This window comes from Hippopotamus amphibius, chromosome 12 (assembly GCF_030028045.1).
Source record: "Hippopotamus amphibius kiboko isolate mHipAmp2 chromosome 12, mHipAmp2.hap2, whole genome shotgun sequence".
NCBI lineage: Eukaryota > Metazoa > Chordata > Mammalia > Artiodactyla > Hippopotamidae > Hippopotamus > Hippopotamus amphibius.
In genome coordinates this window covers 83,399,367-83,422,603 of record NC_080197.1, presented here as the reverse complement: position 1 = coordinate 83,422,603, position 23,237 = coordinate 83,399,367, and the positions used below count along the sequence as shown (strand labels likewise).

Sequence of the window (23,237 nt, the reverse complement as noted above, 5' to 3'; positions counted from 1 at the left end):
CTGGTTCATTCATCCAATGGGGAAGAGATGGATATGTAAATATATAAATGCCTGGTTGGTTCCCTAAAGCAGGGGTCAGTGAACTTTGGCCTTTGGGCCAAATCTGGCCCACTATCTATTTTCATATAGGCCGTGGGCTAAGAATGTTTTCTTTCATTTTAAAGTGGTTACTTATAAAAGTACCTATATAATATCCTCAATTTTACCTCTTGGCCAATACAACCTGTAATATTTGCTATCTGATCCTTTAAGAAAAAGCTTGCTGACCCTTCTGTGAAGTACATCGGAGACTTAGAGAAAAGAAGCAAACTGCCAAGGAGGGGGTCAGGAAAGGATTCACAGAGAGATACTGAACTGGATTATGATGATGAACAGGAGTTTTGGGGGCAGAGAAGTAGAAGGACATTCTAGACAAAGGGAACAAGATGCATAGAGTCATGGAGGTTTAGGTAGAGGTGAACAAAGCATGTGAGGGAGGGGGCAACTGGGAAGATCCTGGAGAGGTGAGCGGGGCCAGAGTCAAGGAAGGCCTTGTTTTTCATGCTGAGGAGCTGGGGTTATATCCTGAAGAGGATTTACACTCAGGTAGCTGTGAGTAAGGGGCGAAAGCATGCAGGCCAGAAGGGAGAGACAGCAGTAAAGAGGCACCAGTTCAGACAAGGGGTGGGCAGGGCCTGAGTTAGGGCCAGGGCTGGCTTGGTGGGCAGGCTACCTGTGCGTGTCATCACACAGCTTTGCACTGAGAAGGGTCCGGTGCTTGATTTAATACTCTGCAGTCAGACTTGAGATCCTTTCTGAACATTTTGCTCTTTCCTTTTGCACTGGGCCCCACAAATGATGTAGCCAGTCCTGGTTAGAGCAGTGGTTGTGAGAATAGAGAACAAAGATCAGGGTCCATAGGTCATTAAGAGGTCAAATAAGATTTATTTAATGACTCATTGGATAAAGAGTTAGGAGAAGGGAAGACTAGGAGGACTCCCAGTTTTCCAGGCGGATGGTCGTTCTCTCTCTCTCTTTTTTTCTTTTGACAACGGCATGTGGGATCTTAGCTCCCCCTGCAGCAGACGCACAACATCCTAACCACTGGACCACTGGGGAAGTCCCAGGATGGTGGGGGTTCTTAATCAACGAGATAGGGAATATGGGAAGCAAAGTGGGCTTAGGGAAGGGGGTAAATGATGAATTCAGCTTTATACCAGATTTGAGGTACCTGTGGGACATGCTATTATCTCAGCCCCTCTAACCCCAGTTTCTTCCAGCCCCCCGCCACGTGACCCAGTCCCTGCTTTTCTCCACCCACTCTCCTTTTCAGCCACTCTTGCCCCTCAGACTTCTAGATATCCAGCTTCTCTTTTTTTCCCAGCTAGATTGACCTGAAAACAAAACAAAACAACACACACACACACACACACACACACACACAAACCAAAACTCCTTGTTGGGTTCCATTTCTGAACCTACAGCAAACTCCCACCCCCAACTTCATAATCTTCATAATTGACTAATTCAGGAAGCCCCTAGTCCCCTCTCCTTCCTCTTTAACAGCCATCCCACCTTCCTTCCCCCTTTCTTCTGCAAGACTGGGAAGTGGGTAGAGAGGTGGAAGTGAGCAAAGAAGATGCAACTTAGAAAGGGCCCACGTAGAGGCTGGGTTCCGGTCTGGCCTTTCTTGTTGCCCAGCCGGGCTAGAAGGAGGGAGTCACAGAATCACTGTCTGCTCTTGGGAGTGTGTGATTGAATCAAATTCTGAAGATAAAGAAGAGACCCCCTTCCCCCCAATATCATGTGAGAGGCAGTGAGCAAAGTGTGCCCTCCTGTCCCATAGACCATTTAGGGAACCAGATGAGAAGGCATTCTAGCATATCTGTAAGTGGCATGGTCCCAGCTCTTTAGTCGTGGATCCATGCAGTCTCAATGAACTTTTAAGAGACCCAAACCCGCTCATTTTGCAGATGGGGAAGTTGAGGTCTCGAGGGGGTAAGGACTAACCCCAAGGTCACTATTTATACGGGGCCAAGTAGAGCCTAGAGCTCAGATTCCCAAGTCCCTGCCCCAACTTCTTCCCATGCCTTGAGTGTCGCTGGCGTGGGTTTCCCCTCAGAGACACAAAAAACCTGGATTTTTCGTTTGTCTGAGACCTGCTCTCCCTAGAATCTCGAGACACGCACTGGAGCGTCTTAGCCCTGCTGTCTCCTTTTCCATGTCGTTGGCGCCGCCTGGTGGAGCTGCGGAGAATTCTCAACAGCATTGGCTGCAATCCGAGACCTGAACTCGAAATGATTCCCCAGGGCCAAGTTGACACTTGGGCCGGAGTGGGATGAGGAGCTCTGCTCGCTTTGCGCAAGCCTCAGATCTTGTCTCCTCCCAGCCCCGTTTTCCCGTCCCCCTCCTCCTTCTGGCCCTCTTTCCTGCGCGTCGGCTCCCCCTCACCATACACATACACCTCCTGATGAAACTGCTCCCAAAACGGCGGGCAAAGATCAAGAGTCTTAGTCTGGGGGACGGAGGGCAACGAATCCAGATTTTATTGTCAGGGAGAGGGAAAAGGGAAAGACGTGGGTGGGGGGCCGGGGTGCTACATCGTCAAGCAGAAAGAGTTGATGGGGAGGGAAAGGCCAGTTGGGGGCCCGTCCTCCTCCCGGGTCGGTGCTGGAAGGGCTGACGATACGGAAACCACAAGGAGAGGGGGGGAGGTCACGACCCCGCCCGAATTGTGCAGTTGGAGGTTTCTGGTGGGAGGGGACAGCCATGAGGTCTAGGAGCTGGGAAGGGAGAGGCTACAGACTGCAAATCCTGCGGAAAGGGGCGGGGCGGGGGCGAGGCTTCTATTGCTTTTTGCTCACAGTTTTGCGGAAGGCGAGGCGGGGGTGGGCTTGGACTGGACACCCCTTGCCCCCCTTGGTACCCCTTGGGCGATGGGTGCTGGTGAAAAGAATGGAATCCAGACTGGGAAGGGAGAAGGTCAGGGAAGGGTCTATAGGGGCATCTACTTGGTCCCACCCAAGTGCCAGAGATGCCCCCAAGTGCTGCCCATGGGCCCGGCTAGACCTGGGCTGGGGCGTGATGCGGGGCGGGCACAGTGAGGTTGCAGGCGGTAAAACCAAAGTGCTTATGAGGGACCCAGGATCCCGCCTGCTCCCCTCCCCCTGCGGAGGACGGGGGGTGTTCACGGAAGCGCTTCAGTTTGGGGGTTAGGGGGCCGGAGTCCCAGAGTCCGCTTATTGCCAAGAAAATCCATTTCTGCCCCCTGGACCCCGACCATGGCTTGTGAACCCCGTTTTGTGCTAGGTTTGGGGGGGAAGGGCTGGATGGACATGGCTTTTGGGGGGGGTGTCTCCAAGGGGGCTCGGGGGTGAGACGGCCCCCCCTTTTCTAGGGCAGAGGGAAGGGCAGGGGGCGGGGTTCCCTGAGATCTGGGGTGTTCCCCCCCTTCTGAAGCCCCCCTCCCCCGCTACCCCTCCCCTTTCCTGGAACCCCGTACCTCGGGGTGGGGGGCAAGGAGAGAGATCATTCAGGGAGTGCCGGGAGGAGGGGCGGACTGGAAGCCCGGAGGCCTGGGTCCCGGCTGGAGGTGGGGGGGTTGAATGGGAGGGGGGTTCAGGGTTCAGGTCAGTAGGGGGAGAAGAGGATGGGTCCGTGCGCAGTTCGGATGGGCCCGGGGGCCGGGTGGAGCAGCGGGTGGGTGATCGGCGGTCCCTGGAGAAGAGGTGCGGCTGGAGCCGGGCGCAGAGACAGCGGGGAGCCTGCTGCCGCTGCCATCACCGCAGCCACCGCCAGGGGGCTGGGGAGCAGGCCTCCGGCCAGGGACTTGGGCAGCTCCTTGGAGAAAGTCAGAGTGCCCTGCAGCAAGGAAAGGGGTGGGCAGAGGGCAAAGTCATTCTGTGGCCCGGCAAAGTCCACCTTTCCCAGGGCCTGCCCGCATCCTCTCTCCTCCTCGCTCCGGTCCCCCCTTGGCCGAATTCTCCATCACCCAGGCCTTACCGCCAGCTCCCCGGCGCCCCTGGGCTTCTTGTGACGGCTCAGTAGCGGGTTGGGCTTCCCGGCCACACCATCTCGGTGTCGCCGGCTGGAAATGTGCTGCAGGGACCAGTGAGTGGGGGGCTGTGAGCCACGAGGAAAGGAGCAACCGCCAGGGAGCAGGGTAATCACACCTCAGCACCTGGCCCTGCTCCTTCTGTGGCACCAAAGGATGACCCCGAAGAAGAGCCCTCACCCAAGCTCCTGTCCTCCCTCCCCTCTTAGCGGGTGCACTCCCCAGAGTTCTTGGGAAGGGCCTTGGACCGACCTGTTTCAGCTGGACCTCCGAATTGACTTTGACGTTGCAGATCTCACAGTGGAAGGTTCGGTCCTGCGCAGGGGCCTCTGGTTCCCCGGGAGTGGGAGGCCCCAGCCGAGGGTAAGCTTTGATGGGGCCCAGTCCACTTCGGGCCTCCAGAATTGTCTTGTGCTTAGTACCTGGAGCCCACAGAGGGCAGGAAGTAAGGGGTGGAGAAAAATTCTCCAGGCCTACTAGGCCTCAAATACCCACATTGCCAATTACAAAATTGGGGGGAGGTGCATCAAGTGTGTGGGGTTTCCAAGCCCCTTGGGACCCTTCCAAATACAAGCTGGGTCAGGGGAGAGTCATAGTTACAAGAAATAGGGTAGGGGGTGGGGAGGGAACTGAGTTGGTAATGGGCTAAGGAATGAGGGAGATGATTAGGGAGGGAGATAGGTAGGTGAGTCTTAGAGGGTCCAGGGATGTTGGAAGCCAGGGGAGGAAGGACGTAGGGAGCAGGAGTGGGCTGAGGAGAGGGGAGTGGGGGTGGGGGAGGGGAGCCCATACCTTTGTTATGTGCCTCAAGCTGGGACAGGGAGTTCACTGCCACCTTGCACAGAGCACAGTAGAGGAGCCGCTTGGCCTTCTCCTCCTCTTCCTTGCTACCTCCAGGCAGGGAGGCTGGGGCTGGAGTCCCCCCTTCACCCTTGGTTGCACCCTGACCAGTCTCCGGAATGCTGGGAGGGGATGGGGAGCCAGGCTGTTTCTCTGGGGATCCTGGGGCTGGACCCAGTCCATTCTCCATGGAAACTGTCGTTGGGGGAGAAACATAGGGATCATCCCAGATGGCTTTCAGAGAAGATTCTTTATGTGGAGGAGACCTATCCCCATTTCCTGGAGGGCAAGGGCCCAAGAGTCCCCACCCTGTGACAACATGCATGCTCTCATGTCCTGGACCAGAGCCAAATGTGGTCCAGCTGCCGCACGCTGGGTGTGAGACTCCAATGCCTGGCTCATTCTCCATAAGCTGGGAATGGCTGAGGGGTCCAGCCCCACCTTCAGCCAGGGTGAAGCTGGAAGCCAGCCTAGGCAGGGGGAGAGGGGCCTAGAACAAGGAATCTCCCCTCCAAGGCCTGCCAGCAAGCCTGGGCTTCCCGCCCAGCCAGCCCCCTCCCAGAGGCCTGCCTAGTCCCCAGGGAGGCATGCCAAAGAACTCTAGGGAGGGGCAGAAACAAGGTGAGGAGAGGTTGGAAGAGACAGACACAGACATGGCAAAGGGGAAACAGAAACAGCAGAACTGGAGAGGGAAGAAGCAGGGATGTGGGCTGCTCTATAATTCATGGCTCGATTAAAGATGCACAGGCCCCAGGCCTCAGCGCTGGGTTCTGGCCTCTGCACAGGGGAAACTCTAGCGCTCCCATCTTGCTCCAGCAGCCGATCCAGTTTCCGGGTCAGGGGGAGGCCGGGGGTGGGGGTGGGGAGCTGGTGGGAGGGGACTCCTGAGCCCTCAGGTGTCCATTTGCTGGTACATCCTGGGATCTTTCCCTTTTTTGTTTTTTTTTCTCTTCCTCATTTCTGACATCCTTTATCTCCATCCCAATCCAGACAGCACACTCACATCTCAATCTGGACAGGACCTCTCGGCTTTCAAAAGCAAGGCAGGCATCCTTACCTCCTTAGAGAGACACGCTAGGAACTAAGGGAGGTAATGTGCATCAGGCACCTAGAACAGTGCTAGACAGGAAACATCAGCTACACCGCCACCATCCTCATCCCCCTTTGCCAGAGACATTACCAAGCTAACCCAAGATGTTCAGGCTAAGAAGCAACCAGAACACAGTTAGAACTCAGCTCACTCGCCCGCCCTATCTGTGCATCCCTGAGGGATGGGGTGTGTGTGTGTGTGTGTGTGTGTGTGTGTGTGTGTGTGTGTGTGGTGAGAGTGGGGGTCTGCTTCCCAAACTGGTGGTGCAGATCCTTGGTTCTCATTCTCCTTAGGGTGGGGCAAGAAGGACGGACAAGGACAAGGGGCACATGGGGATGTCGGGTCTCTCTGGAGTTGGCCATGACTGACATCCGATGTGATAATCCCAGAATGGGGGTGGCTCAGATCGTCCTGTCTTGATACTCCTTCTTTCCAGTTTCCTGGCTGGGAGGATGGTTGAGGATGGCCACCGGCCATGAGGCAGAAAGAATCTCAGAGTTGCTTTTTGTAAACCCAGAAAAGACCTCACAGATCTTCAAGTCTCACAGCCTCATTTCCCCAGGAAAGAAAACTCTGGCCCAGAGAGGTCAAAAGATCTACCCAAGATCTCTCAGGGAGTTGCCTGGGTTTCCTGGGCTCAGTCCTCCCTGGGGCGGGGGGGGGGGGGGAGCCCTTGTGGGCAGGCCCTCAGATATCCTGACTCCCTCCCCTGCCCCTCTCCCCAAGATGAAGGGGCCTCTCCTTGGATTTGATGGTTCCCTTTTTCTTGAGGAAGTTTGCCAGGTGGCCTCACTCTAGCCCCTCTCTGAGTCACTGGGCGGTGGGGAGGCCAGACAGTGGGGACTCTATTGAGAGGAGCTGGGGCGGGAGTGGGGGTGACAGGATGGAAATTTTGCATCACTGTGTTTGGCTGCAGGGCTCACCTTGGGTGGGGGTGGGGTAGGGGCTGAGGAAGAAAGAGATGAAAGCAGAGGAGAGTTTTGGGAAGTGGGGACAGAACGGAGGAGACAAGATCAGTTGAAGGATGTGGGGGGAGACAGACATACCTGGACGGGGGGCTATACCATCTCCATTTGGGGGAGTGCCTCCTGGGGGAACTGGGTCTCCTGGTTCCCGGACGCTAGACTCCCTGCCTCGGGTCTTGGCAGCCTCGATACCTTTGACTCTTCGGGCATGGCGATTACCCTTGTAGTGTGCCTCAGCCTGGCTCTTTAGGGATGGAGGAAGAAAAGGGAATCTGAGATCTCCTTTCATCTGAACATTCTCCCCATGGAGCTCCTTCAGGTCCTGGGGTGGCCTCAGCAGGCTGCAGTGAATCTCTCCCTACACCAGGGAGATGTAAAGCCCCACACCAAGAAGCCCTGGTTATTCCTAGGGCTCAGTCGCTGGGAACCTGGGTCCCCACCTAGCCCAGGCTCTACCATCACACCCAGGGCCTGGCTGCTCACTCAGGCTTCCCACCTTGTCCAGGGGTGAGGGAAGAGGCCCTCACACCTACAGGAGAACCCTAAACGGGAGGGGCCGAGGAGTCCAGCCAGTCTGCATCCTCTTCGACCCCGAGCCTTCTGTGCCTGTGTACCCTGGCCCCAGGATCCAGCCTTTGCTGCTTCCACCCTTAAGCTGGGAGTCCCAGGAGCTCTGAAGCCTGGGCTGTAATCCTGACTACTCCCCTCTGGGTCTCATTTTCCCTGAAGCCTCTGTGGACACCCTGGAGGACCCTGGCCCCAAGCCCAGCTCTGGAGACAGAGACAGCAGCAGAGACAGCTGTCAAAACAGAGCTGCTTGGTGGGGGAGGGGAGAGGAAGGCAAAAAGAGGGGAGGGCTGCCTACTATTGGCCCCCGGCCCCTCCGGCCTCCCACCCTCCACCAGTGAGTGGAGCCAGGGTTGGGAGAGGGGATGCCTGGGGTCGAGGTCAAGTGGAGGTCTAAATCTGGGTTGGTCCTAGCTCTACCCCCACCCTGTGTGCACCCTCTGCTAAGAACACACAATCCTGGAACCACAAGGTCACCTAGACAGGGGTAAAGCATAAATAAAAGGTGTGGATAGGCAGGAAAAGACTGACAGCCCAGGGGTGGGGCAGGGGTGTGCAGAGCCTAGCAGCATAGTGTGGTGTGAGTGTGTGTGTGTGTGTGTGTACTGGGTAGAGAAGCAGAACATGTTTCTTTTCCCCTACTCAGCAGAATGAGGCTCTGCTGTTTTTCTCCAAAAGCTCTCAGAACCTACACCCCACAAAGCCCCTTCTAGACCCACACAGAAGTCCCAAGGGAGCCTCAGAGGGAAAAAAATCTGGGAGGCCAGACACCTAGGTTCTGAGTTTTGGGTGGCTTCTCCCATGGGAGAGACTTTCCTATGGGAGAGCAGTGGGGGCCAGGCCTTGTGTGTGATTTGGAGGGAGGACAATGGAGAGAGGAGGAAGCCAGAAGGTTAGAGGGAAGTGGGTGTGCCAGGCAGTTTAGCAGAGGCCAAGGAGGGCACGGGCTTTGCAGGGGAGCCAATGACATAACTCAGCCCTGCACCCATGACCTGTGGGCCAGGGGCCACACTCCCACCCAGGCACAGATGGCTACCTTGTTCCAAGAAGTTCTGAGCCAGGGATGCCTCAGTCCCCAAGGGAGGGAGGGGTCGGCCTTAGAGGACTGGGCTGCTTCGTGTCAAAATACACAGCCATCTCTTGTCCCTCCCAAGTGCTTTCCATTGGCCCTGCCCCTCCTACAGTATCCCTTGACATCCCCTTAATCCCTGCCCTCCACCCAGAGCTCCCAGTCCCTGCCCCACTGATTGGACGGGTGAGCAGCTGGGTTTCTTACCTGAGAATTGAAGCGGATCTGACAGACATTACAGGAAATGATGGGCCGCTTGGTCTTGAGCAAGGGTCCCCCAAAAGTGTGGGAGAGTACAGCCTTCTGCACGGGGTCCATCTGTGGAGGCAGGCTGGGGTGAGCCAGGAACCCCAGCACAAGCTCATGTCCATCACAACCCCACTGGCAGCAGCTAGGTTGAACCGAAGTCCCCAGAGCCTCCTCCCAATCCCCCAGCGTGCCAGAGGGTGCTGAGCCTCAGCTCCCTGATTCCCGCCCAGCCTAGTCTTCATAGCACTGGAAGGGACCTGAGAGATCCACTGGCCCAACGCTCCCACTTCACAGAAAGTAGAAGTGGTTTGCCCAAGGTCACAGCATGAGTTAGTAGCAGAGCTGGAACTTGAACCTGGACTCCTGTCTCCGTCTGTAATCCCATGAAGATTGAATTCTGTCACCTTGAACTTTCTCCGGGGCCAATCTACCAGAGACCCATTCAGGAAGTCCCAAAGCATCCCAGATCCTAGGGCCTTCAGCTGAAGCCTTTTTTGGCCTCCACTCTGGAGCAAGACCATCCACCAAGCCAAGCTTCTGGTCCCAGGAGACAGAGGTTCCTAGCTTCCCATCTCTGGGCCCCAGGTTGCCCTAACACATTCACTCCCTGGACCTCTTAAAGTAGCAGCTTCTAGAGGGAGTAAAAGAACTCAGGAGAGAGTAGGTGGCTCCAGTGAATAATGGGGAATAAGTAGGGGGACCTAAGAAGCTGGGCTGGCCTGAGGCAGCCCGGGGATCTTCTGAACTCCCTCCCCCTGATCACAGGGCTTCTGGGGCAGGGCTATGGGGCTGGGTGGGATTAGGAACGGCCTCTGCCCGCACCCTGGGTCAGCAGATGTCTCTGCAGTCTCCTGCCAAGAGTTCACATGAAGAGGGAAGAGAATGGAAGTTTCTCTGAGGCTTTCTGCTATCAGGGGATGAAGCCAGGGGCCTAGAGGCATGAAAACTGCCTCCCTGCTCCATCCTCCTCCCTTCTGGCCCCCAGGCGGGCCAGCGAGAGGCAGCCTGGAATGCAGCTGAGGCTGAGCAGGACTGGGTGATGGCTGGGATCTCTCATAAGCATGGAACCAAACTGGAGCCAAAACTTCATCTTCTATCTGGAAGGATCAAGTGAGAAAAAAGTTGCTGGAGACTTGGGGGTCTTTAGCTCCTCAGCTGAGGCCCTCCCTGTGCCCAGGTCTTCATGATTCCCTGTGAGATACTGGTGAGAGACAGGAGCATGGAGCCGGGGGAAGAAGGTGGTCTAGAAAGCCCACACATCCTGGCTCCCCTCTGCACCCCCCCCCCCGAGTTGTCTCACTGGCTGCTTGGGGTTAATGTCAGGAAAGGGGCTTTAGCATCCCTGTGAAATGGGCTGCCCCATCCGGCAGTGGCAGAGGCAGGAACCACGGCCCAGTTCCGATACCCAGTCCGTGGACAAGTGTCAATCTTCTGGGCTGCCTTTGGCCAGAAGCAGCCCCTCTCAGTGGCTTACTCTTCACCTCCTGGAAGCCCAGGTCCTTTTCAGGGAAAAGCCAAACAGGGGAAGACTGGGTGTGTCTGTGTGTTTCCAGGCAGGCTATGATCAATCTGTGCAGGGGTGGAGTGTGAAGGCGTGTCACGTGCTATGTGTACATCATTTATGTATCAACATTTCTGTGTCAGGGGCTCTGCTGAAGCCATGAATGGTCAGGTTGTGCAATCTTCAGCTGCGTGTTTATTGGTGTGAATGTATGATGTGTTTGGCAGAAAGACAGACAGACCAAGTTGGAGACAGGCTTTAATCAGAAAGGGGAGACAGATGACTGCACTCAGCTCCCAGCCTCCCGGTGACAGTCCTCCCTAACCAGGGACCCCCAACTCTGCCCCAGGGTTCTCCTCAGCCCCTGGATGTCCTCAAATGCTGGGTGGGGAATGGAATTCAGCCCAAACAGAAACCCAATCTGGGCCAGGAAACCTAAGTCGATGAAAACGGTAGGGAGAGAGGAGTGGGATGGAAAGGGGAAAGCAGAGGCCCCTGGTTCTGTCTCTGCCCCACCCCAGCACCCAAGCCTGCTCCCCAGTGTGGCTGAGGACCCAGTGCCCCGAGGATGACCTGTGAGCTGACCGTCCCAACATCCATCCCCTGCGAATGGTCCCTGTCTAACTTGGGTCCTTCCTCCAGGGTGAGAGCCTTTTCCTTGTACAACCCCCTCCTCAGGTTTAAGTCCATAAACACCAACTAGGGGTGAGGGGTGGGCAGAGAAGAGGGCAGCAACCCAGTCAGGTGGGTCCTTCCCACCCTCTCCACCAGGAACTGAGGAGACACCGGACTGAAGGTGAGGGCTCCTGGGCCCAATCCCTGTGCAGGTGGAATGTGAGCCACTGAAGTGCTGCTCCGGGCCAAGGTCAAGAGGCCCTGGTGACCTAGATGAGGGCTCTCTGGGGAGGGGTGGAGGCCAGCATCTCCCAGAGCCCATCCCACTCCAGAGCCCCTTCCTTAGGATTTTGGCCTAGACACTGTCTGGGAAGGTCTACAAAACAGTCCCCTCCCACCTGCCCTCCAACAGCAGACATGAAAGGGAATCGCTCCCCTAAGCTGGGGCAAAATGAATCAGGAAGGGCAAGGGGGAGGGAAGGGGGAAACCAGATCAGGAACACGAGGGGGGGCTATGATTATATTTCCTTCCATTGCCCTTTATCTGATGGCACCGCCGCCCCTGTTGACCACCCCACTTCCCCATCCCCCCCCAGTAAAGGCAAAAAGGGAAGGGGGATGGAAGCTCAGGGATGGGAAGACCTGAGGGACAGGAAGGACTGAAATAGGAGAGAGAGGGAGCTAGATGGTGTCTAAAGAGCAGGTGGAAGCTGGTGGGGGAGGGATGCTAGGAAGGGGACTAAGGCTGAGATGGGGTCAGGGCTGCATAAGGGATCTGAGCCGCGGCGTGGCAATTTGAGGGTAGGTGTGGGACCCGATGGGAAGTCTGAAGATTTGGGGCACTTCAGGGATCTGAGAAACAGAGGCCGGGGTATCCAGTATGGTGGCAGCAGCCTGGGGGGCGCCAGATGGGATCCGGAGATTGGTTGGGGCAGCGCCGGTCGTGGGGGATGGGCCGGATAACCCAAGGACCAGGCGAAGGGAGAGGTAGGGAGCCCGGCAGGGGCGGGCGGGGATGGGGTGTGGGGGGGGGGAGGGGGGGTGCTGCGGCAGCAGCGGGAGCCAGGGAGAGAGGAGGGGCCGGGTGGCTTACCCTGCGGGACCCCGGGGGACGCGGCTCCATGGCCCGGGGCGGCGGACCCGGGCGGGGAGGCCGAGCCTGGCCGGGCCGGGCAGGCCGGGGACGCGGCGCTCGTTGCCCGGGTGGTTCGGGGCTGTGCGGCCGGGCCGGCGGGGAGAAGGGGAGGCGGCGCCGGCCCGGCCCAGAGCCCGCCCCAGAGGCGGGGCTGAGGGAGGGCCGAGGACGGGGGCGGGGATAGGGAGCTCCAGAGGCATGAAGGGGCGCTAGGGCGAAAAGAGGAGAGGACGGGGTGTCCAGGTCCAGACACTCGTTCCAGGAAGACCTGGTCCTGGCAAGGGGCCCCTCGGCCTGGCGACGGGGCATTGCCCAGATGCCCCACTGGGCTTCCTCCACTGGGGATTCTTGCTGGGTCCAGTATCCCTGCCAATCCTATGGCCGACCTTGTTTCTCTAGCTTGGACCTTTCTCCTTTCTTTTACCCCTCCCACCGTCTCTTTGAGTCCCCAGACGACCCTTCCCCTGCTCCCTCTGCACGCGGCCCCCGTGCCCCTTTTACATTTCACTTCCCCTGCTAGGGATGGGAGACCGAGCCAGGTACCCTGGAGTCAGGCACTACTCTCTTAGTGACTCCTCTGAAGGGTGGAGCTGGGGTCACCCAGGGCAGAAGCGACCTCAGACTGGGGACTTCATCCCTAACCGCTTCCCACCTCCTCCCCTCGCCCGCCACCTGCTGGACAACCAGGTTCCCGAAGAGCTTGTGCTTCGTGCACTTGCTGCCCTCTGGCGGTAGAGTGAGGGCAGCATTGGGGGACAACGGACAGGAGCAGAGCAGCCCACTCCCCCAAACACTTCCTTATCTTCTCTGGATAGGTCCTAGGATTCCGGCTCTCTCATCTCTGGATTCCACCTAGGGCCGGGAGATGAGGGAAGCTGGGGCCTGGATGTAGAGAGAGGCTGTCTTTGGGAGACAGTGAGGGATGTCCAAGAGCCAGAGGGACACATAATGCAGGGAGGGGTCTAAGGGGCAGGAACCCCCAAAGCAGAAGAGATCTGGAAGTATTAGTGCAGGGAAGGAGAGACTCTGCCATGAATGATGATACCATCACCACCGCCATCTAACGGTGATTGAGCCCTTGGAACGTGCCAGCCTCTGGACTGAGCTCTTCACATGGATTACCTAATTTAATCTTCACAACCACTATTGCAAGTAAGTACTATTATTATCTTCACTTTCTAGATGAGGGAACTGAGGTTTAGAAAGGCTAAATAATTTGTCCAAGGTCATAAGCTAGTAAGTGGCTGAAATGGGATTTGAATTTAAACCTGGGCAGCCTGACTCCAAAGCCCAGTACTTAACTGCTGCACAGTACTGCCAAGGCCTGTCTGCAGCTTTTCTGCAGTCCTCGTTCCCCTGCAGAACTTGACACTATTGATGCAGCCCGCCACACTCTCTCCCTTGGCTTCTCCACCTCTACAGGAACCTGGTTCTGTCCCCACCCCCTCCTGTGGCTCCTGAATTTCCTTTGCTGGAGCCTCCTCCTGTTCCCACTGCCTAATTCTGCTTATTCCCCAAGGCTTGGGCCTTGGCCAAAACCTTTCTTTCTCTGATCCTCTATTAAGTAAAAATAATAGAAATAACACAATAATCATAGCAGCTTACACTGGTTGAAAACTTGGTTTGTGCTAGGTGCTAGGCATTATGATTAGGTAATAGGATTCTCACTACAAACTTGTGTGTTGGTACTATTAGTCTTATTTTACAGCTATAAAATTGAGGTTCAGAGTGGTTAAGTAATTTGCCTAAAGTCACACAGCCAGTACTTTTGGAACATCAATTCAAATCCTGCCAATCTGATGCCAAAGTTGGTGCTGCTCAACAGCTGGCCGCACTCTCTCCAAGTTTATCCATGCTTCTGGCTTTAAACAGCTCATCCCCACTAGAGCCATGAACCCAGGGAGTCAGAAACCTGGGATTACCCACGTGAATGCACTAAGTAGCTTTGTGACCTTGGGGAAGTCACTTAACCTCTCTGGGTCTGTGTTTCCTCATCTATAAAATGGGGACAATGATGGGAGACCCGAGGTTAAATGTAAATCAGGTATGTAGATTGGGGGAAAAGTATCCCAGCACCTTCGGCTGCAGTCACACCCAATCAAATACAGTTTCTCAAACGCTCTTTTCTAGTCCTTGTTTCAGTCTGGAATGTTCTCTGAGGCCCCTTTTAAAATCCTACCAATAATTCTTCAAAGCCCAAATCAGAATGTCACCTGCTCCAGCTTCAATCCCTTTTTCCTCTGCTGTTTCTTTTTGTTTTCCCTGCTCAGCTCCGGTTGGTCCCTCACCACATCCAACAAGTCTTTCCTGACACCTCCTTGGGCTCCCTTACAAGCTACATGCCTCCAACACAGCTCTTATCACCCTACAGGGTAAATGCTAATTTGCTATCTTTCCTACTACGCCATGAGCTCTCCAAGCACAGACTGAGTCCTGTTTCCCTGATACCAGGCACAGTGCCCAGCACATAGTAGGTGCTCAAAAACTTTTTTGTTCAATTGAATTTTTGTTAGTGTCTCTGTCACAATATTTATAACCGTCTGTTTTGCATTGTAGATCACTGTATACACATCTATACTTCTTCCCTGAATATAAGCACCTTTAGGATTGGAGCATGTCATGTTTACCCTCATGTCTCCATTGTATCTAGGACAGCACCTTGATTATAGTTAGTGCTCAATTTTCTTGTCTGTAAAATGGGGACAAAACGACAGCTACCCCATAGGGTTGCTGTAAAAATTGAGATATGAAAAATACTTTGTAAACCTCACAGTGCAATGCAAATGTTGGTTTGGATCCTCTGGGAGGAGTTTGGAGGAAGCAGCAGGTATAAAGAGAACTGTATTTGGAGTCAGATGCTCTGGGTTCAAATCCTACCTTAGGCATGTACTGTGTCAACTTAGATAAATTCCTAAACCCTTCTGGGCCTTAGTTTCTGTCTTCCTGTATGTCAAAATGGAATAATAATGTCTACTTTGTTGGGTCGTGGTGAGGATTAAATGAGATCAAGTATAGAAACATCTACTGCAGGGAATTCCCTGGTGGTGCAGTGGTTAGGACTCTGTTTTCACTGCCGAGGGCCCAGGTTCAATTCCTGGTAGGGGAACTAAGATCCCACAAGTCACACGGTGCAGCCAAAAAAACCGAACCAAACCAAACCAAAACCAACAAACCAACACATCTACTGCAGTGCCTGGTGCATAGTTGATGCTCAATACCCGTTTGTAACAGAATATGGTTTGATGGTGGGTTATTTGAGTTGAATAAAGCTGACTTCCCCCAAACCTTTAGCTCCAGCCCACTCTCCAGGCCCCAAATTCCAACTACCTATTGGAAATTTTTGGCTCAATGTCCCACTGGTCCACCAACTCACCATGTCCTAAAGTGAGTTCAGCAGCCTCACCCCAGGGCCAGCCTCCTCCTCCAACCCCCTGCCTCTGGCAAGGTGACTTCTTTCTCCCAGTCACAGAGGCCTGAACCCTGGAGTCATCCTTGACTCACCCTCTCTCCCCCACCCCCAAACCACGGTTGGTCACCACGGCCTGTCAATGTTTCCTTGGAAACACCTCACCCATCCCCCTTCCTTCACTCTCTCTGCCGCTGCTGCCGCCGCCATGGGCCCAGTGTGGCTCTCCAGGTTCGTTCGCCGGCAGGCTTGTATTGCTGAGACAGCCTCGTAACCGGCCACCATCCTCCAGCCTCTGCTCCCTTCCATCCAGCTGCTCCACTCACCTGCCTCAAACACTGCTCCTTCCAACTCACTGTCCTGCTCAAGAATGGATGGAGGCTCCCTATTTCATAGTGATTCAATCTAGACAACTTTGCCAGCCCTCCAAGCCCTACCCCAAGGACCCTACCCACCCAATGATGGGCTCCAAAGAGCTGGAGCTTACAGCCAGGCTGCTTATGCCCTCAAAGAGTCTCTCTTTCCACCTCCCTGTAGTCAGTACCACCAATCTAGGTCTCGACGGTGGACTGAATGAGATGATTCATAGAAAACACCTAGCACAGTGCCTGGCCCACAGTCAGACTTCAGCAAATATTAGCTGCTATTTTTATTGTTGTCAATAGTAGACCAGAGAGCCAACAACGCTTGTAACTGACTAGAAGTAAGGGAGGTGGGGCCCTAAGAGGAGATAAGGAATTAATTAGATACAAGAGAAGGGAGCAGGGATGGGTCCAAGGGAGAGAAGGAGCCGGGGTGGCAGGACGGTGGCGAAGGCAGGCAGGCGGCTACTACTCACAGTGCTGTAGTTGCTGAAGAGGCCCAGGGTGGGTGCCGGCTCCAGTGGGAAGGGCAGGATCTGCTTGAGGTCCAGTGGGGGCTGCATGATGGGGGGCTGCCGTAGCAGAGGGAGGGGCCCTGCCCGGCTCAAGCTGCCTAAAGGGCAGAAAAAACATTATGTGGGGCAGGAAGATTGACGCTTGGGAGCCCCACCCAAGCCTGGCAGTCCCACTCCCCAGCTGGGGCCCCCACACTCAGAAATCTGTCACCCCCCTCACACACACTTCCCCTGCTGGCTGGCTCCGGAGCAATGGAGCACGGTGCCCTGTGGGCCTGGGGGAGGGTACAGACCTGTTGTTCTTCCCTTCTGGGTGATTTTCACTTCCCCCTTCTCCAGCCTCCCTCCCCCAAGACCTTTAGGCATTTTACAGACCCAGGAAGATCACAGCGCCTGCTGCACCAGCAGGACTCCGAGTCTCATGCCCCTGGCCACTCCCTTCTTCCAGTTTTGCTTTCCCCCAGGGAATCCCAAAGGCTAAGTCTTAGCCCAGGGAGAACAGTCAGGTGAGTGATTCATCCCACTGCTTAGAGGGGAATATTGAGACCTGGATTTGGAGGAGGGCTGCTGAATCTTTCAGGCTCCCCCAAAGGGTTATGATTTTGTCCCAGCCGTAATTCTTAATTAACTGTCAATGTCTTGGGGTATGCAAGTGGCATGCACTCTGGGAGGTGGACTGCCTGTGGCCATTCTCAGAGCCCCTTCTCTCGACGTTCCTGTCCTCCCCAGGTCCCTCTGTCAGCCGCGGTAAAGTTCAGCTCTGGCTCTGCAGGAGGAACTGTGACGGGCCTCTGGGAGGGGAATGCCTGAGTCTGACCCCAAGGGGAAATGAAAGTCCAGGCCAGCCACTCCATTACTATCCCTGAAAACTTCTCCTCCCCCAGGGCCATGGGAGGAGCCCTGCCAGCCTCCACACAGGTGGCCCAGAGGCCCTCAGGACCCCTCGGGGCTTCTGCTGGCCCAGCTCCCTTCCAAGACGTCTCTGTCAACCAGTCAGGGAACTCTGGTTGCCCTTCTCGGCTCTAGCAACCCCCCGCCAGCAACAGGGCTTCCCAGGAACAAAGGCAAACCCAGGAGGCTGCACGCTTAGCCCCGTCCTCCCTTGACCTCACTGGGGCAGAGGGTCCCCCGGCTCCTTTCCTGCTCCCTCCAGAGACAGCCCCTTTTCATACCTTCAGTGTCTGGTGCCTGCTGCCCCCAGGCAGTGGCCTGGCCCTGGCCCCCCAGGGGCCTGGGCCTGAGGGCGTCCCCTTCCCTTGGTTCTGCCCCCTGCCCCCTCCCTTGCCAGCCCCCCCAACCCCCAGTCCAGTCCGTAGAATCAGCCAATCAGAGTCCTGGAAAAGTGGGGCAGAGGGGAGGGCGGGGGAGCAGGGATTAGGGGAATCGGAGGCGAGAGGGAGGGGGTGGGGAGGGCTCAGGCAGAGCTGGGGGCAGGGAGCTGGTCCAGGAAGGTCTCAAAGGGTCTGTCTTTTCCACCCACTGCTGCGACTGGGGGGCCAGGGTGCCTGAGGCAGAGAGGGGTCAAGGCTGCTGGGAGCTTGGGCTGCAGACACTAAGAGCCGAAGGAGAAGGACAGGATGCTTGGCTTTGGCCCTTGGGCAGCTGGGGGTCTGCACGTCAGTCACGTTCATTGCCTCCTCTGCCACCGCAGGGTTGAGATGGGGAAGGGGAGAGGAGCGAGAGAGACAGACAGACAGACGAAAGTGAGTGAGAACAGGAAAGACGGACAGAAGCAGGAATAGGTGACGGAGAAAAGGGACATAGACACTGAGAGAGAAGAGGATAGGGGACGATGGAGAGATGAAGAGAGTGAAATGAGAGAGAAACAGAGACACGGCTGAAAAGCTGGACATAGAGCTAAGGATGAGGGCAGAAAGACCAGAGGACAGAGAACAGAGAGAACGAGAGAGGGAGAGAAGAGGGAGAGGACCGACAGACTCATGGGGCAGGGCGACCACCTCCCCTTCCCGTCTGTCCCCCCATGGCTTCTCCCATCTGTGCTTGTCCCCTCCTGCCTGGCACACAGGGCCAGGGCAGCCTTAACGAGCCCCGGGCAGCATCAGGAATGGTGAGAGAAACCTGAGCGCTCCCAGTGTCCCCGGCACCCAGCACCCACCCCGAACAGCTGGTTTGGGGCTGGCACTTGTTCTGGCACCAGAGAGGGCGGTCGCTCAGCTAGCTCCTTGACCCTTTCCCCGGCTCTGAACTCCCCAGGCCCCCACCCCTCAAATACCCATCCCAGAGGAGAGAGGTGAGTTCTGCAAGAGGCAACAGAAAAAAAAAAATGTTTTCAGGTAATGCACTCTGAGTATTAGCACATTTAATCTCTGAGGTAACTATTCAATGGGGTAGCTGACACTAGTTTTTAACCATTGGATATACGAAGAAGCTGAGGCTCAGAGAAGTTAAAAAGACTAGGCCGATGTTACACAGCCTGTAAGTATCAGAGCTGGGATTTCAATCAAGGTTTGTCTCCCTCTTTCTCTGCTACATCACCCCAAAGGGCTCCAATTTAACTCTGAATCCAGCAGAGCTCTGAGAAGGCTTCCATCTTGTCTGAGGAGCGGAAGGGGAGAAAAAGTTCCATGCCCTTCCCGGTGTTGGAGGAACACAGGTAGCAGCCAGCCAGTTTCCTCCGGCCAGCAACTCATCTTTTCCCCTGACACAGCCCTGGGGTGGGGGGAGGGAAGGGGAAGCGGGAGGGGGGCAGTAAGGATGGAGGGGGCGCTGGAGGTTCACGTGTCCCTTCCCCAGGTTCCTGGGCCCACCCCACTGAGATCTGGGGTGGGAGGGGGCAGATGGCAACTTATGGGCCGAGTGGGCAGAAACAGGGCCTTTGGTGTCAGGTAGCCCAAGTCTCAGTCCCCTCCCCGCCTTCCTGAGAATAATAAGGGCCCACTGTAGGCCATACACGCCTCCCTGCAAATGGCTCTAACTGCTCACTAGCTGGGTGACTAGCTCCTTTCCAAACCTTCTCTGTCTCATTTCTCCTTTGTCAAATGAGAGTGGCGGTACCTGCGTTGCAGAGCTGTTGAAAGGGTTGAACAAATCCACGTGAAGTGCTGGCCTGCCACAAAGAAAGCTCAACAAATGTTTGCTAAATAAACGAATCCTCATCTTATAGAGGATGACCGTCAGCTCAGAAAGGGGGAGTTAATTGACCAAGGTCACATAGCTAGCTAGGGATTGGAATCTGTCTGTCTGGCTCTAAACAGGGCTTTCAGGCACCACACTTTTCTAGGGAGGAAGGGGGGAAAAGGCAGGAGTATAATGAGGGCTGTGAAGGAGGAAATGAAGTAGGAAACCCAGGGCTTCTGATGGCTGGTTAGGTAAAGGCTTCAGGTGGGTTTGGAGGAGGAAGTGGAGAGCAAACTGGAGGATGTGTGTGTGTGTGTGTGTGTGTGTGCACACGCGTGTGGGTGTGCACACCAAGTCAGGCATGGCAGGGAGGAGCTGAGGCCTGGCTGGGACAGGCCACTCCAGAGGGAAGCTCATCAGAGTAATTACCTCCAGCAGATAGCTGAGCCCCACCCAGCTCTGCGGGGAGCTGCTGAGTGCTTTCATTAAAGACAGCTCCCAACCATTTTAGGGGGGAGGTGAAGTCTCAGCCCCTTGGATGGATGTCCATCTGTCCGTTTCTGTGCCCTACCTGGCCCTAGGCACGTCCATACTGCTCAGGTTTCCCCTCCAGCACCAAGCCACAACCAACCCAGATCTCACTCCTTAGTCCTTCCATCTCACTAAGGGCTGGTCTCTTCCTTCCTCTCTTCCCCAGAAACTTTGGCCAGGTGGCAGTCCCAGTCCCTCGGCTGTCTCAGGCTGGGCTTGGGGCCTGAAACCCCTGTGGCAAAGAATAGGAGTGTCTGCTGTGAGCTGGCTCTGGGCGTGGCAGCATCTGGAAGGGAACAGGAGCCAGGAAGGGTGTTAGGGTAGGGCTGCAGGGTAGTGTTGGTCTGGAGATTGGGCCAGGATGAGATTCAGATCAGAGAGAGGTATTGGAGCTAGGGCTGCAAGGTTAGGGTCCGAGGTGGTGAAGAACACGGGGTCAGCACTGGGTTAAAATGGGAATTAAGCTCTGGGGCCAAAGGAGAAATGAGATTGGCGTCTGGACTGGAATCTCATCTCTAATCCATCTCTTTTTCTCTTCAGGCCTTTTGGCCTCTTTTAACCCCAGAAATGACTAAAACTGGGGGGTTGAGGGGAGAGCCTGGAACCCCTAGATCTTGCCTTCTTGACTAGGTCTCAGGTATCTGTCCCCTTCTGCGTCAATTTCCCCCTTCTTGGCAGCAGGCCGGCTGAGTGCTGGAAAGGCTTTGAAGTCCAAGATGAAAGCAACAAGGGGATGATTATGAACAACTACTCAAAACATCATCCCTAATAACCCTGGGGTGGATGTGGGTGGGGGCAGGGCCTAAAGGGAGGAGTTGTCCAGGAAAGGAAGAAGGAAGACACCAGGGAAATTTTCCCCAGCCTGATGGGAAAGGCCTCCTTCAATGCCCCCGCCTTCGCCTCCAACACCAAACCAAGGGCCCAGTTGGAGAGGTGGGTAACAAAAGCTCAGAACAGGGAACCTGAGCCCAGAACCATCACCGTAAACCTGTGCCCACAGTCTAGCTCTTGAGCCGGCAGGCTGGACCTCACCTGCTGGGCAGGGCACTTGCACACAGATTCAGTGGACCTCCGCATTCAGAACCTGAAAACCTTAGAATGGGCCTCAGGCCTGGCTGGCAGCTGCCTTCCTCTCTCCTTCCTTTGTCTAAGAGGGCTGTGTGTGGCCCGCCAGGCTTCCCACCCCTCTGTGGGCTGGGCCCAAGGAGGGAGTTAATTACAGTGTCCTCAGGGAGATGTGGTGGGGGTCCAGGTGGTGGCATTCCTCCTGTGGTGGGGTCTTGGTCTGGTTCAGGCAGGTTCCGGAGGTCCTCTCCAAGGCCTACTGACCAGGAGAAGCACAGCTCAAACTGGCCTGTCCTGGGACAAGCGTGGGGCTGCCTCCAGGGCCCATGCCTGGCGTGGGCTCAGGATGCAGGGACCGCGCGGGTGGGAGGAACGTGGAGCCTGTGCCCTGGAGACCTGAGTCCAAGTGTGTTGGTGGAGGTCATGCTATGGTAGGGACAATCCTCATAGATGGTGGGGAGTCTCTCCCCTGCTAGAGATACTCTTGGGAAGGAGGCAGGCAACCAGCCATTTGCGCCTCCGTTGGCTCATTCATTCAGTGGATTTGATGGAGTGCCAGGTGGAGGGGGCAGACGCAGAGCCGTGAGAGTGAGGAGAGACAGGATGGGGAGAGAAAGAGATGGAGGAAGGAGGGCAGAAGGGGAGAGAGACCCCTAGTGGGAGTCAGTAGGGGTCAAGGGAAAGAAGAAAAGCAGAAGAGCTGAGGAGGCACCAGCAGAGGGCTGAGGCAGGGGCCCGGAGGCCCTGGGGCGCCAGCGTGGAGCCAGGTGTTCCCGGTTGGGGGCAGGGAGACCACAGGTGTCTGGGCCTGGTTGGGAGGGTCTCCCAATCACAAGCAGGGCCCAGGAACCGGCCTAGCCACGGCAGAGGGCAGAGGGCAGAGGGCAGGGGTCATAGGACAGAGCAGGCCTGTGGGCTACTGTGGAGGTGGGGGCCTGGAGCCAGACTGATGAGCAGTCCTCTCCTCTCCCACCCGGGGCTCCCTTCCCATGTAGGTCATGAGGCCGGGGTGGCTGTGGCCCAAGGGACGTCAGCGCCCCGCGGGAGTCTCCCTCCCGCCTCCTGCGGCTCTCCGTAGCCCCTTCCTCTGCTGGTGCCCCCGGCCCAAGGAAGGGGTGCGGGTGAGGTGGGGGCGGAAGGAAGAAGAAGGAAGCCGGGAAGGAAGGGCCCAGGCAGCCAGAGCAGGGAGAGAGAGGGGCAGGTCCTGGCGTGTTGGGGCAGGACGGCTGCGGAGACAGGATTCGAGCCGCGGGGGCCCTGGGATGGACAGTTTCCCACCCCTTCCTCTCCCCAGACCCCTTATCTTCAGCCCTCAGGTTCCCACCTCCCACCACACACACCTCGAAGCTACACCCACCATCTTCTCCCCCCGCCCGCCCCCCACTTCCTCCTCTCCCTCTTATCCTGGGCCCAGAAGGATGTCGGAGTGTTTGAGCGAAGGGTGGGGGAAGGCGCTGGGGTGAGGGGTGGGGACCGGTCAGAACCTTTCCCTCAACTCCACCAGGCCGGGACCAGCCCCCTCCCCCAGCCTCTCGTAGATGTCATATAATATTCATGAGCCTCATGAATACGCAATATGCTCATTATGGGGCGGGGGTCTCACTCGGCTCTCCCTCCCCCTTTACCACTCTCTGGATTACTGGGAGAAGACGCGGCAGTTTGGGGAAGAGGGGAAGAGGGGGCCCCAGATGTGGAGCCAGATGAAGGGGGAGGGGGAACCGGTCGCTGACGGGCGGCCGCAGTCACCGCGGTGCGGGAGGCTGGGGGGGGGGGGTGACCTACTGAGAGGGACCCAGGAGCCTGGAGCCTGGAGCCGCAGAGCCCACTCACCGAGGATCATGCTGGGGACCCAGGCGCCCGGGATTCCGCGTCGCTCTGTCCCGGGGGCCGTTCTGGCCGGGCTGGGGGTACGGGGGGTGGAGTCGGGGGAGGAGCAGAGGCCGGCTGAGGCGGAGCGGGGGCGGAGCCCGCAGCAGGTGAAGACGGGAGGAGGGGGGACCCGGGCACCCAGGGCTCCAGGAGGGGGGAGTCCTGGCGGCTTCTCGCCCCCTCCCGCTTTCTCTTCTACTTGCTGCCCCAGCCTCCTGGATTTACGGTGTCACTGCAGCCAGGGCTGGGGGAACTAGACATCTGGAGGACGAGGTGTGCTGATACAGCAAGCTGGAAACTAAGATGCCTGCGATCCTGGGAAGGGCTGAGTCTGAGGGCGGGAAGTC

At 56.5% G+C, this 23,237-nt stretch overlaps 1 protein-coding gene across 10 annotated transcripts; it reads right to left on the bottom strand.

Annotated features, from left to right (window-relative positions):
• Positions 1–2,500: 2,500 nt before the first annotated feature.
• Positions 2,501–22,973, bottom strand: ZNF385A (zinc finger protein 385A). 10 transcript variants are annotated; one of them, XM_057702254.1, is made up of 10 exons: positions 22,852–22,941; positions 21,177–21,280; positions 20,575–20,658; positions 16,309–16,445; positions 8,772–8,882; positions 7,010–7,172; positions 4,826–5,068; positions 4,286–4,455; positions 3,982–4,077; positions 2,501–3,840 (listed from the first exon to the last, which is right to left on the bottom strand). In XM_057702254.1, the coding sequence occupies exons 4-10, from the start codon at positions 16,393–16,395 to the stop codon at positions 3,610–3,612; spliced, it is 1,101 nt and encodes a 366-aa protein (XP_057558237.1). In that variant the 5' UTR covers positions 16,396–16,445; positions 20,575–20,658; positions 21,177–21,280; positions 22,852–22,941; the 3' UTR covers positions 2,501–3,609. The 10 variants fall into 10 exon arrangements, with proteins under 10 accessions (XP_057558237.1, XP_057558235.1, XP_057558234.1 ...); XM_057702252.1 differs by having other exon boundaries at positions 21,177–21,277; positions 22,852–22,927; XM_057702251.1 differs by lacking the exon at positions 20,575–20,658.
• Positions 22,974–23,237: the final 264 nt, after the last annotated feature.